General features: G+C 49.6%; 1 protein-coding gene across 1 annotated transcript in view; it reads right to left on the minus strand.

The window, feature by feature from the left end:
• LOC117871808 (centrosomal protein of 192 kDa-like) overlaps positions 1–14,982 on the minus strand; it is a 205,750-nt gene that overhangs the window by 40,939 nt on the left and 149,829 nt on the right. The window contains exon 44 of the mRNA XM_034759567.1: positions 8,259–8,368. Coding sequence (XP_034615458.1) covers positions 8,259–8,368 — 110 coding nt within the window. The remainder of the gene's footprint in view (positions 1–8,258; positions 8,369–14,982) is intronic.

The following is a 14,982-nucleotide window of genomic DNA, read 5'->3' on the forward strand; positions in this document are numbered from 1 at the left end:
TGGGTGCCTGCAACGGGGACGTGGCTCGTTGTTCGCACCAACAGGAGAACCGCTTCCACTTGGCCAGGTACGTGGTGCGTGTTGAGGGCTTCCTACTGCTCAGCAGAATCTGTTGGACAGAGTGCGAGCATTGCTGCTCTGCCTGGGTGAACCATGGAGCAGCCACGCCGTGAGGTGGAGTGATTGCAGGTCGGGGTGACGCAGCCGGCCGTGGTCCTGAGAGATGAGATCCGGACATAATGGAAGCGGGATCGGTGTCTGAACCGAGAGTTCCAACAGTGTGGTGTACCAATGTTGTCTCGGCCACGCTGGAGCGATCAGAATTACCTGTGCCTGGTCTCTGCGCAATTTGAGCAGTACCTTGTGGACCAGAGGAAACGGAGGGAAGGCATAAAACAGGTGGTCTTTCCAGGGAAGGAGAAACGCATCCGAGAGGGAGCCCGGAGCTCGACCTTGTAGGGAGCAGAACACGTGGCACTTCCTGTTGTCTCGAGATGCAAACAGGTCTATCTGGGGAAACCCCCACTTCTGGAAGATGGAATGTATGATGTCCGGACGGATAGACCACTCGTGCGTCTGGAAGGACCTGCTGAGTCGGTCCGCTAGAGTGTTCTGGACTCCAGGGAGGAACGATGCCGTGAGATGGATTGAGTGGGCGATGCAGAAGTCCCACAGGCGAATTGCCTCTTGGCATAGAATTGACGAACGTGCTCCTCCTTGCTTGTTGATGTAAAACATGGCCGTGGTGTTGTCGATGAGAACTAACACACAATGGCCACGTAGGAGATTGAGAAATGCCTGGCACGCCAGGCGCACCGCCATCAGTTCCCGAACATTGATGTGCAGGGCTAACTGGGGTGCAGTCCACAGGCCCGGGTATGGTGTTCGTTGAGATGGGCGCCCCAACCCAGAGATGAAGCGTCTGTGACCAGGTGCAGAGAGGGTTGTGAGGTGTGAAAAGGCATCCCCTCGCAGACCACATTGTGATCTAGCCACCAGGTGAGGGAGGTCAGGACCGAGTTCGGGACCGTGACCACCATGTTCAGGCTGTCCCGATGTGGACGGTATATTGATGACACCCAGGTTTGAAGTGGGCGAAGCCGAAGTCTGGCATGCCTGGTTATGTATGTGCAGGAAGCCATGTGACCCAGCAGGGTAAGGCACGACCTCACCGTGGTAGTTGGGAAGGCCTTGGGCCCTTGAATGAGGTTCTTGATGGTGCCAAAGCGGTTGTCTGGCAGGATGGCTTGTGCACGTCTGGAGTCTAGAACTGTGCCGATGAATTCTATTCTCTGGGTAGGTTCTAGAGTGGATTTGTCCTTGTTGAGTAGGATGCCCAACTCGTTGAATGTGTGCACTATTATGTGGACGTGAGCTTGAACTTGCTCCTTGGTGCGACCGCGTACCAGCCAGTCGTCTAGGTACGGGAACACCTGTATCCCTTGTCGGCGAAGGTACGCTGCCACGACAGCCATACATTTCGTGAACACTCTTGGGGCCGAGGATAGGCCGAAGGGAAGGACTGCAAATTGGTAGTGCACCGTGTTTACCACGAATCGCAGGAAGTGTCTGTGAGGTGGGTAAATTGTGATGTGAAAGTATGCGTCTTTCATGTCGAGGGCGGCGAACCAGTCTCCAGGATCGAGGGAAGGGATAATGGCCCCCAAAGAGACCATGCGGAACTTCAACTTTACTACGAATTTGTTGAGTCCGCGCAAGTCCAAGATGGGCCGCAGACCTCCTTTGGACTTGGGGATCAGGAAGTAACGGGAATAAAATCCCCTGCCCCTTAACTCTATCGGAACCTCCTCTATGGCCCCTATGGCCAGGAGCGTAGAAACCTCCTGTATCAGAAGTTGCTCGTGAGAAGGGTCCCTGAAGAGGGACGGGGAAGGGGGGTGGGAGGGGGGGATAGAAGAAAACTGGATAGCGTATCCCCTCTCCACCGTGCGGAGGACCCAACGGTCCGAAGTTATAAGGGACCAAGCACGGTGGAAGTGGGAGAGGCGATCCCGAAAGGAGGGGGCTGGATCCTGGGGGATGACTGGGGCGCCGTCCTCGACCGCACCTTCAAAAGTTCTGCCTGGGGCCTGAAGGTGGTCTAGGTGGCCCCTGGTTCTGGCCGGGTTGAGGGCCGGTCCACCTTCTTCTACCACCTCGCCCTCGCCTCCGGGTCGAGTCCTGTCTCTGACGAGGCGGGGAGGGGTAGAAGCGCTGAGGCTGCGGCCTAAATGGCCTGCGCTGAGGGCCCGCAACATGCATCCCCAGGGAACGCATGATTGTCCTGGAGTCCTTGAGGCTCTGCAGGCGAGAGTCCGTCTTTTCTGAAAACAACCCTTGTCCTTCGAAGGGCAAATCCTGCAGGGTTTGCTGCAGTTCCTGAGGCAAACCCGAAACCTGGAGCCAGGAGATCCTCCGCATAGCGATACCTGATGCCAGGGTTCTCGCAGCAGAGTCCGCTATGTCTAAGGCGGTCTGTAAGGAGGTCCGAGCCACCTTCTTACCCTCCTCTACCATGGCTCCAAACTCCTCCCTGGACTCTTGGGGAACCAACTCCTTAAACTTCCCCATAGAGTTCCAGGAGTTAAAGTTGTAGCGGCTCAGGAGCGCCTGCTGGTTCGCCGCTCTAAGTTGCAGCCCTCCGGCTGAGTAAACTTTACGGCCAAACAAATCGAGTCGCTTAGCCTCCTTTGATTTAGGCGCTGCAGCCTGCTGACCATGGCGCTCTCTTGCGTTCACTGATGCCACCACCAGTGAACACGGTTGGGGGTGGGTATACAAGTACCCGTAGTCTTTAGACGGGACAAAGTATTTCCTTTCCACCCCTCTCGCTGTGGGTGGGATAGAGGCAGGAGTTTGCCATATCGTAGCTGCATTGGCCTGTATCGTGCGGATCAGGGGTAACGCCACCCTCGATGGGGCATCCGCTCCGAGGATATTCACGATAGGGTCCTGCACCTCCACTATCTCCTCCGCCTGCAGGTCCATATTACGGGCCATCCTACGCAGGAGATCCTGGTGAGCCCGAAGATCTATTGGAGGTGGACCTGTGCATGATGTGCCCGCCACTGCCTCATCCGGAGAGGAAGAGGAAGATGCCTCCGGTGGTACAGGATCCAAGGGAGGGTCCTGGTCCCCCTGCTCCTGGGCCGGAGCATCACCTGTGCTTGGGTCCAGGGCGTCGGGTGGCGCGGACACGGAAGCCTCCATGTCCCCTGGCGGAGGCCGAGAGATGGTGGACTCCGGGGCCCTTCTAACGGAGTGACCCGAGCGAGAGGTCGAGGGTATTGGAGCCCCTTGCTCCTGGTGGTACGCCCACGGGGTCCAAAACGACCAGTGAGATGGGCCATGAGAATGGTCCTCTGTTATCTCCTGCCAATGGCCCAAGTCCTGTTCCTCGGCTTGCCCTTGAGGGGGGTATGCCGATCTCGACAGGTCCTCCGAGGAGCGAGACACCGATCTTGATGGCCATGGCGGTGCCGAGAGAGTGGAAACGATTCCCGTGGGCTGCGGTGCCGCACGGTGCCGGTCCGGAGATGATCTATCTCTACGCGGTGCCGGCGAACGGTGCCGGGACTGCGATCGGTGCCGATGACCTCGTCGGTGCCGGGAGCCGGATCTGGACCTCGACGAGGACCTGGAGTATGCCCGGTGCCGGGAGCGGCCTCTCGACGTCGAGCGTCGACCGTAGCGGTGCCGAGAACTACGTCTCGACGTTGATCGGTGCCGACAATCATAGCGGTGCCGCGACGTAGAGCGGTGCCGCGACGAAGATGTTGGCCGCGAGTACGACCGGTGCCGAGGTGATATTCGGAGCCGGGACTGCGAGCGGCGTGGGGACCTGCTTCGGGACCTGGACCGGTGCCGAGGTTCCAGCCCTTGCGATGGAGGGCGCATCAAGGCAGGTTTCCCCCTCGACTGGACCGGGCGAGTCAACGGTGCCGTCGGTGCCGGTGGTTGAGGCGGTGCCGGCTCCGTGAGAGCTATCAAGTCTCTCGCCGCCGCGAAGGTCTCTGGAGTCGACGGGAGGCACTGTATCACCGCCGGTCTCGGTGGAGACGCTATCTGCACCGGACTCAACGGCCTCGGCGCCGGGGTCGACAGTGCTGGAGGCACCTGTTTCCGGTGCTCCACCGGCGGACTCGGCTCTACCCCCGGCACTGGGGGAGCCGGCGTCTTTGGCACGGAGGCCCCCGTCTTATGGGCTTTTTTATGCCCCGGGGATAATGACCGGCGTCGAGGCACTTGCTGTACTTGCGGTGCCGACGAGGTGCGGTGCCGGGGAGGCACTGCGCACCGAGGCGCTAGGTGCCGGGGCCTGGCTTGTAGAGGGAGCGTCCGGACTAAGTGCCGCCTCCATCAGGAGTTGCCGGAGCCGAAAGTCCCGCTCTTTCTTGGTCCTTGGTCTGAAGGCCTTACAGATCTTGCACTTATCTGTTTGATGGGACTCTCCCAGGCACTTCAGACAGGAGTCGTGCGGGTCGCTCGTGGGCATAGGTTTAGCGCAGGAGGCGCACTGCTTGAAGCCGGGAGCGTTGGGCATGAGCCCGGGCCCGCGGCCGGGGGAGAAAAGGGGAGACGACCCCCTTAATCCCCTGAACTACTATAATAACTAGAACAACTTTTAAAAACTATTTAACTATAAACACTATAACTATAACTATAACTGCGAATAACTAACTAAGCTAGGGAGAGTGGAGAACAGCTATGCCGCGCTCCACAGTTCCAACGACCGTCAGGGGCGGTAAGAAGGAACTGAGGGGGCGCCGGGTCGGCTGGGGTATATATTCAGCGCCATGAAGGCGCCACTCTAGGGGGCTCCACAGCCGACCCGCCGGTGTTGCTAGGGTAGAAAATCTTCCGACGATCGTGCACGCAGCGCGCGCACACCTAATGGAATGGATATGAGCAAGCACTCGAAGAAGAACCACTGTTCTATGGTGGTAACAAGGTTTTGTTGACCCCTTAGACAGTCTGCAGACCCCTAGGGCTCCGTGGACCACAGGTTGAAAGCCACTGAATTTAAAAATACCTATTTATAGCATTCAGGAAGCACAGCCTTCCCCTGCCACCTAATGCCTCCAAGGATCCAGTATGTAGTATGTACACATTTCATAAAACCCTTGGGTATCTTTTGGAACAAGAAATGCCATTTAAATGTGACTACTAGATAGCTTAGATAACTGTCAACAGCCACAGCCTCCATGCAGTGTCTCAAAAGAGCTATTATTGCACCTTGAAGAGAAGTAGCAGGTTTAATAAGTCAATGTATGTAACAATTACATACAGAGATCTATGTTAAAAGATGTTTAGTAAAGCACCAAAAAAAGAAAATGCTAGAGCTAAGGATGTCCGGGCAACCTTAGTTTGCTCCCATTGTGCAGCCGCATTCTGACACATTCTATAATTATATGATAATATACTATTTTTTCCACAGGACCTCTGCCTCATTCAGTGCACAAATGGACTGTAGTTACTGAATGGCTAGCTAATCAGAATTTGCTTTTATTCTCCTCATTGAATATGTAGCCACTGGCTTTATTTACTGCACACCATCCAACCCCAACCCAACTAAATATATAATTAGGGCTGTTGATTAACAGCAGTTAACTCACGCAATTAACTAAAAAAAATAATCGCGATTAATCGCAGTTTTAATTGCGCTGTTAAACAATAGAAAACCAATTGAAGTTTATTAAATATTTTGGATGTTTTTCTACATTTTCATATATATTGTATCGTGTTGTAATTGAAATCAACGTCTATATTATTTTTATTACAAATATTTGCACAATAAAAATGATAAAAGGATAAAAGTATTTTTCAATTCACCTCATACTAGTACTGTAGTGCAATCTGTCATGAAAGTGCAACTTACAAATGTAGATTTTTTTTTTGTTACATAACTGCACTCAAAAACAAAACAATGTAAAACTTCAGAGCCTACAAGTTCATTCAGTGCTACTTCTTGCCCAGCCAGTTGGTAAGACAAACAAGGGTGTTTACATTTACAAGAGATAATGTTGCCCTCTTCTTGTTTCCAATGTCACCAGAAAGTGAGAACAGGCATTTGCATGGCACTTTTGTAGCCAGCATTGGCAAAGTATTTATGTGCCAGATTGCTGAACATTCATATGCCCCTTCATGATTCAGCCACCATTCCAGAGAATATGCTTCCATGCTGATGACGCTTGTTAAAAAAATAATGCGTTAATTCAATTTGTGACTGAACTCCTTGGGAGAGAATTCTATGTTCCCTGCTCTGTTTTACCCACATTCTACCATATATCTCATGTTATAGCAGTCTCAGATGATGACCCAGCACATGTTGTTCATTTTAACTTTCCCTGCAGATTTCACAAAACCCAAAGAAGGACCAATGTGAGATTTCTAAAGACAGCTACAGCACCCGACACAAGGTTTAAGAATCTGACATGCCTTCCAAACTGAGAGGGACGAGATGTGGAGCATGCGTTCAGCAGTCTTAAAAGAGCAACACTCCGAGGCAGAAACTACAGAACCTGAACCACCAAAAATGAAAATTAACCTTCTGCTGGTGGCATCTGATTCAGACAATGAAAATGAACATGTGTTGCTCTGCACTGCTTTGGATTGTTATTGAGCAGAACCCATCATCAGCATGGACGCATGTCCTCTGGAATGGTGGTTGAAGCATGAAGGGACATATGAATCTTTAGAAAATCTGGTACATAAATATCTTGCAACACCAGCTACAACAGTGCCATGTGAACGCCTGTTCTCACTTTCAGGTGACATTGTAAACAAGAAGTGGGCAGCATTATCTCCTGCAAATGTAAACACACTTGTTTGTCTGAGCGATTGGCTGAATAAGAAAGAGGACAGAGTGGACTTGCAGGCTCTAAAATTTTACATTGTTTTATTTTTGAATGCAGTTTTTGTGTATATAATTCTACATCTGTAAGTTCAACTTTCATGATGAAGAGATTGCACTACAGAACTTGTATTAGGTGAATTGAAAAATACTATTTCTTTTGTTTTTTTACAGTGCAAATACTTGTAATCAAAAATAAATATAAAGTGAGCACTATACACTTGGTATTCTGTGTTGTAATTGAAACCAATATATTTGAAAATATAGAAAACATCCAAAAATATTTAATTAAATGGTATTCTATTACTAACAGAGTGATTAATCACGATAAATTTTTAAAATCATGCAATTAATAGTGATTAAATTTTTTAATCACTTAACAGTCCTAATAATAATTAATTTCCTCATTCATTTTTCTATGGTGCTCAACATATCATGAATGCTTCACCAATATTACGTTGTTTTTGGCTTGTTGGTCCCAGGATATTAGAAAGACAAGGTGGGTGAGATAATATCTGTTATTGGACCAACCTCAGCTGGTGAGAGACAAGCTTCCAAGCTTCACATCTTTTGTTGTTGTAAAGACAAGGCAAACATTTAATAGAAAAGAATACATGGGGAAAGAATCAGTCTAGATTATATTCACCTGTAAATCCTTAAGCAACATAATTTCTGTTTGTCCCTGAATACTATTTAACACTTTTGGTGCTCAGTAAGTAAATAAGTTTTTGGCATTCAATATGAAATTTGTTTTTGTTCAGATGAGATATTGAGGGTTTTCACCAACTCACAAAAAAAGGACACCCTCAGAGGCCGAAATAGACTCTCTTAATAATCTGGATAATAAATTCCTTCCTGGTACAAAGCAGAGGAAGAAAAGGCACTGCTTGAAATACTTCTTTTTTTGGTATAAGTAATTTTTGCACTACTTTTAAAAAATGTAGCTTAGAAACTATAAAATGGTCACTTCTTAAAGATAATTTTACAAAGATCAGAATAAATTAACAGTGACAAATTTGCATTGAAGAAGTGTCCGAATATAATATTTTTGAAGCAGCAATGAGAGGAAGAAGCTATTGAAACCATTATTTAACATTTATAATGCAATACTGCCTACAGGTCAATCAAGTAAGAGTCCTGTTTTGCCATGAGCGTACTGTACAAGCTTAGCAAATGGCAGTCCTTGCCACAAAGAGCTTACAACCAAAAAAACCCCACATAACAGATAGGCAAAAATAAGCAGGTCTGGGTAGAGAATAAGAGGAGGTAGATTTTGTGCAAATCAGGATTTCTATTCTGTATTTACCAAATATTGCACAAATATTTTTATTAGGAGTGATGTCTAGAACAAACATTTCAGGAATAAATATTTGTAATGGTACTTTTTCAGAAGTTACATGTTTACCTTCAGTCACTAGCTGTTCCCCTTGAAATTCTTCATCAAAGGTAATGTTTCTCAGTATGCTGTTTTGAGGGAGGATTTGTTTTGCTGCCTCTGGTTTATACAGCACAGCTCTGTTAAGAGAAATATCAGAAAAACATATTTGGGATCCTCACTCATTTTTACCACTTAGGCTAAGACAAAAAGTACATCTCAGTGGGAGGGAAAAAAGTCTACCACCAAAACAACCTTTACTCTATTTTTTTAAATACACCAAACCTGTAACTTTCTTCAGTGATGTGACAGTTTTTATGAGCATACCTCATTCAAGAAATATCTGTTCTACTGCTCCATGAGGTAGGAACTTGTGAATTGAGACAGTCTGATATTTTTTATTTTCACTGCTGGTTCAGTTAAATGAATTTCTGAAGAACTTGCCCACTCCCACACTGTTTTAATTTTAAATTAGTTGTCTGTGGTACCACACAACATTTTTATCTTCAGAGTGAGTATGATGTTAGCACTCCAAAAATCTGAAATCTGAGTGGATTCACATGGTTGTTATAATCTGGGCTTCAGGAATTTGGAAGCCTATTCTAACATGTTAATATTTGTCTGGATTTCTACAAAGTTTCACAAATGGTTTCTTCAAAATAGATGTAATGTTAGTGTGGTGTGGCCACTTATTGCCCCATTCTCTGAGCATATTTCCAATGACAGTCCTTCATTGGCAAGTGCTGTAGTCATGAGGCTTAACTGATTTGATCTGATTTTGACAAGTGCTAACAAATCCTTTTGAAGTCACTTTTGAAAGTTAGGCCACTTATTTAGTTACCTAGGGATAGCAATACGGATTTAGGCTTGCATATAAAAACTGAACTCCAAAATTATGATTTTAGGAGGAAGAGACATTTTGCTCTGAGTCAAAAGTCTAACCTTTCATCCAAAAAGGTGCATCAAAAACGTTATTTAAAGTTGAGTCATTGAGTACCAAAACACATGGGGAAGTTATAAACATCTGTCTATAGACTAGTAAATGTACCTATATGAGCATGGCTTAGGAATTTTTGCTAGTTTTGCATTTTTAAATTATTTTAATTCAGGACTTTGTTAGGTTGATTGACCTACAACTCAAATGTCACAAAAACCTAAAGACCTGCTGACTGGATATATTTTTGGATTCATGGACTTTGAGCATGAAATTACTGGAATGGCAAAGTTCTTCGTTTACATAAAGGTGAATTAATCAAGTCCCTATGTCAATGATCTCAAGGGAGTCTCCTATTCTGATTCACTACAGGACTCCTGAGGAGTAGCTCCAAGCATGAGAAACACGTTAGGCCACCCTCTTCAAAAACTGAATGAAAGGAAGACAACTTCACTTGTTGACTTGCTTACATGCCTCCAATGGCTACTGCTATAGTCACTGACCTCTGGCTAAGCAATGCCATCATGCCCGACAGAGACCCTGTGCTTCCTCCACCCTGCTGGCTGGCTACCAAGGGATAAGACTCCATCAACAAGCAACATTTGAGGTGTGACATCTACAAGCAAGCAGCCTCCAGCTTGCTAGCCAGTAAGTCCATACACAACATCTAAGCCAATGAAAGTGCCAACTAATCTTTTCAACCATGTGCCAGTTTCCCGAAGCTGAATGTAGCCACTAGAGTAAAACACATCCTTCCTAAGTATCAACTTTTCAAATTTATTTTGTTTTCTAGGTATTAGTAGAGGGATGCCTCTACCTCAACATTCCTGCACTTGTTTTTAACTCTGGCAGATGGCTGGTAGTGAGCGTGTGTGGATGGCTAGAACCAACAGAATTCATCTGAGAAGCGTGCCTATCGAATAGTTCCTAAGTTAAACTGCCTTGCTGTCTAAAAGATCACACATGCATATATTTCATGGGTTAGGTGGTGTATGTTTAATCAGGAAAAATAATGTTTTCACCTAAATTTATTTGAATTTCAAATATAACCTGCCATGTCATTTTGAATTGTATTGGAATATTGCAAGTAACCCTCTATGTTTGGGGGATGGAGTGAAGATACTGACAGTTACCTAACTGCCTATATAATTTGGGAAAGCTACATTAATTGGCATCAGAGCTGTAGTCTCAACATTAGCTTCATCCTGGAAGTGGTTTGATGCTCTATGACTATCAACTATTTGGTTGGAACCTAAATATAACTGAGTGGCAGTGAGATTGATCATGCCTTGTTACTTTGGGGACAGTCTTGTTTAGCTAAGTTATTACACAGAAATTTACAAGGAACTGTTGGTTTATTTGGTATGGTTTAATCAGTTTGATAGACTGGTTTGATATAAACTAAATCAAAAGTTTATATGTATTTTATTTTATGATGTTGTTTACTTAGATTCATTAATAAAATTGGAAAAAAGAACGGTTACTTACCTTCTGTAACTGTTGTTCTTCGAGATGTGTTGTTCACGTCCATTACACATTAGGTGTACGCGCGCCGCGTGCACGGACGTCGGAAACTTTTTCCCTTAGCAGCTCCCGTCCGGCCGGCAGGGCCCCCTCCTTCCCACCAGAGCGGCGCCCCGCTCCAGGGTATATATATCCCTGCCGACCCGACCCCTCCGGTTCCTTCTTGCCGGAGACTTCGACAGAGAGGAAGGAGGGTGGGAAGTGTAATGGATGTGAACAACACATCTCGAAGAACAACAGTTACAGAAGGTAAGTAACCGTTCTTTCTTCTTCGAGTGATTGTTCACGTCCATTACACATTAGGTGATTCCCAAGCTTACCATTGGAGGTGGGTAGGAGTCAAGGTACAACTGACTGTAGCACAGCCCGTCCGACCATCGCGTCCTCTCTGGTCTGATGATGGATCGCGTAGTGGGCTGTGAACGTATGCACGGACGACCAGGTGGCCGCTTTACAGATCTCCTGGATAGGAACCTGCGCCAAGAAGGCCGTTGAGGACGCTTGGGCCCTAGTCGAGTGGGCCCGGATCTCTGGGGCCGGAACATTGGCGAGCTCATAACATGTGCGTATACAATGCACAATCCACGTCGACAAGCGCTGTGTCGAGATAGGCAAGCCTTTCATACGTTCCGCAATGGCAATGAACAGCTGAGGTGTTGTACGGAACGCCCTGGTCCGTTCCAGGTAGAATGCCAATGGCCTTCGAACATCAAGGGTATGTAGGCTGCGGTGATGAGGGTCTGTATGGGGTTTTGGGAAGAACACCAGTAGACAAATGTCCTGTCCCATGTGAAACTGCGATACCACTTTCGGGAGGAATTTGGGGTGCGGCCTCAGTTGCACCTTATCCTTATGAAAAACTGTATAAGGGGGTTCTGAAGTGAGGGCCCTCAACTCCGATACCCTCCTGGCCGATGTGATGGCCACGAGAAACGCCACCTTCCACGAGAGGTGCATGAGGGAGCAAGTGGCTAGAGGTTCAAAGGGGGGTCCCATGAGCTTTGTTAGGACTAGGTTCAGACTCCACGCAGGGACAGGCGGGCGCGAGTAGGGAAACACCCTCTCCAGCCCCTTGAGGAATCGGGCCACTGTGGGGTTGGAGAACACTGATACTCCCAACTCTCCCGGATGGAAAGCCGAAATGGCGGCTAAATGCACTCTAATCGAGGCGGGCGCAAGCCCTTGATGCTTGAGGTGCAGTAAGTAGTCCAGGATCGACGGAACTGAGGCCTGTAAAGGCTGTATGTGCTGACGCTCGCACCAGTGGGAGAACCTTTTCCATTTGGCCAGGTAGGTCGCTCTTGTAGAGGGCTTCCTACTACTAAGGAGGATTTGCTGAACCTGGTGAGAGCACCTGTGTTCCGCATCGTTCAGCCAGAGAGATACCACGCCGTGAGATGTAGCGAAGACAGGTTCGGGTGGAGCAGGTGACCCTTGTCTTGTGTGACTAGGTCGAGATGGAGGGGGAGGGTGATCGGGTCGGCTATGAACAATTCCAGCAGGGTCGTGAACCAATGCTGGCGTGGCCAGGCCGGGGCGATGAGTATAACTGTCACCCTGTCCCTGCGGGTCTTGAGGAAGACCTTGTGTATGAGCGGGAACGGAGGGAAGGCATACCTCAGGCTCCCTCCCCATGGGATCGTGAAGGCATCTGCTAATGATCCCGGGCTGAGGTTCTGGAACGAGCAGAACTGAGGGCATTGACTGTTGTCCTTGGTGGCGAACAGATCCACCCGGGGAAAGCCCCACCTCCGGAAGATTGAATGCAGGACGTCTCGCCTCAACGTCCATTCGTACATTCGGTAGGATCGGCTGAGGCGGTCTGCTAAGCCGTTTTGGATCCCCGGAAGATACGTTGCGATGAGGTGGATCGCATGGGCTATACAAAAGTCCCATAATTGGAGTGCCTCGCGACAGAGGGGAGAAGACCGGGACCCGCCCTGCTTGTTTATATAGAACATGGCGGTAGCGTTGTCCGTCAGGACTGCCACGCTGTGACCTTCTATGGTGGCGTGGAAGGTCTGACAGGCGAGGCGAACCGCTCTTAGCTCCTTTAGATTGATGTGAAGCAGTTTGTCTTCTCTGGACCACAGCCCTTGGGTCCGCAGTTCCCCCAGATGCGCTCCCCAACCCAGGTCCGATGCATCTGTTATCAACGTCAGAGTGGGCTGTGGGGCAGCGAAGGGGATCCCTTCGCAGACCTGCTGTTGATCGAGCCACCAGCGGAGCGAGCCCAACACCTGATCTGGGATCGTCACCACTCGATCCAATGGGTCTCTGTTGGGGCGGTACGTTTGGGCAAACCACAACTGCAAAGGCCGGAGCCTTAGGCGGGCATGTCTGACCACATGTGTGCAAGCTGCCATATGCCCCAGGAGCTGCAAGCAACACCTCGCCGTTGTCATGGGGAATTTTTGGACTGAGCTTACAGCCCTCTGAATTGTCAGGAACCGTGACACTGGGAGGCTTGCCCGCGCGGTCACCAAGTCTAGGGTCATACCTATGAAGTCCAGTCTCTGTGTGGGAACTAACGTGGACTTGGGCACATTGACCCTGAGGCCGAGTCTGTCGAACGTCTGCAAGGCCAGTGTCACGTGAGATCAGACCTCAGCCTCCGACCTGCCCGCGAGAAGCCAGTCGTCCAAGTACGGGAACACACGCATCCTTCTCTTCCGAAGGAAGGCTGCTACCACGGACATGCATTTCGTGAATACTCGTGGTGCTGATGCCAGGCCGAAAGGCAGGACCGTAAATTGGAAATGGCGCTGGTTGATAATGAAGCGCAGGAACCGCCTGTGGGCCGGATTGATAGCGATGTGAAAATAGGCATCTTTCATATCGAGGGCAGCGTACCAATCCCCCGGATCCAGGGATGGGATAATAGTTCCAAGGGAGACCATGCGGAAGCGCGCTCTGATCAGAAACTTGTTTAGGTCGCGCAGGTCCAAGATAGGACGGAGGCCCCCTTTTGCCTTGGGAATCAGGAAGTATCTGGAGTAGAATCCTTTTCCCCTTAGGTCTGGTGGGACCTCTTCCACTGCTCCTGCTGCGAGAAGGGTCTGTACCTCCTGCATGAGAAGTTGCTCGTGAGAGGGGTCCCTGAAGAGGGACGGGGAAGGGGGATGGCAGGGAGGGGGCAAGGAAAACTGGAGGGTATAGCCCGCCTTCACTGTGCGCAGGACCCAGCGGTCCGATGTTATGCGCAACCATGCCCGGTAGAAATGGGACAGGCGGTCCTTGAAACTCGGAGGAGGATCCGGTATGGAATGTGGTACGTTGTCCTCGGGCGTAGCTTCAAAAGCCTGGTTTGTTCCCTGGCTGCGGCTTGCCCTGGCCGTGACCTTGGCCCTGGTTAGGCGTATTGTTACGTCTCCGCCTGTTATCCCTGCCACGACGGCGGTACGGTTCGTGCCGAGGGCGAGGGTGGTACTGCCTCTGTGGTGGCTGAGGTTTAAAGGGCTTGCGCTGTGTCACCGGGGTATGCATACCCAACGACTTAAGGGTTGCTCGCGAGTCCTTAAGGCTATGTAGCCTGGCGTCCGTTTGGCCGGAGAACAAGCCCGAACCTTCAAACGGGAGGTCCTGCAGTGTGGTCTGCACCTCTGGTGGAAGGCCTGAAGCCTGTAACCATGCCAAACGCCTCATCACTACCCCTGACACGATTGTTCTAGCTGCTGCGTCGGCTGAGTCGAGGGAGGCCTGCAATGAGGTCTTGGCCACCGCCATCCCCTCGTCCACCAGGGCCGTGAACTCAGGATGCGCGTCAGGCGGTAGGGAGTCCTTAAACTTGGAGACTGATGCCCAAGAGTTAAAATTGTGTCTGTTTAGAATCGCCTGCTGATTAGCGATCCTCAGCTGAAGGCCCCCAGATGAATAGACTTTCCTCCCGAACAAGTCTAATCGCTTAGCTTCCTTGCCCTTGGGCGCAGGAGCTTGCTGGCCATGGCGCTCTCGCTCGTTGACCGCCGAGACCACCAGCGAACCAGGAGACGGGTGTAAAAAGAGGAAGTCAAACCCTCTAGAAGGGGCGAAGTATTTCCTCTCCACGCCTCTTGCAGTCGGTGCACTGGAGGCCGGCGTTTGCCACACCGTCTTATAGTTGGACTGGACTGTCCGTATAATCGGGAGAGCGACTCTGGAGGGCCCCTCCGGGCTCAGGATATTGACCATGGGGTCCTCCTGTTCTACAGTCTCCTCCGCTTGCAAGCCCAGATTGAGGGCTACCCGACGAAGCAGGTCTTGGTGCGCCCGATGGTCAATCGGGGGAGGGTCGGACACCGTCGTGCCCGCTACTGC

This window comes from Trachemys scripta, chromosome 2 (genome assembly GCF_013100865.1).
Source record: "Trachemys scripta elegans isolate TJP31775 chromosome 2, CAS_Tse_1.0, whole genome shotgun sequence".
NCBI lineage: Eukaryota > Metazoa > Chordata > Testudines > Emydidae > Trachemys > Trachemys scripta.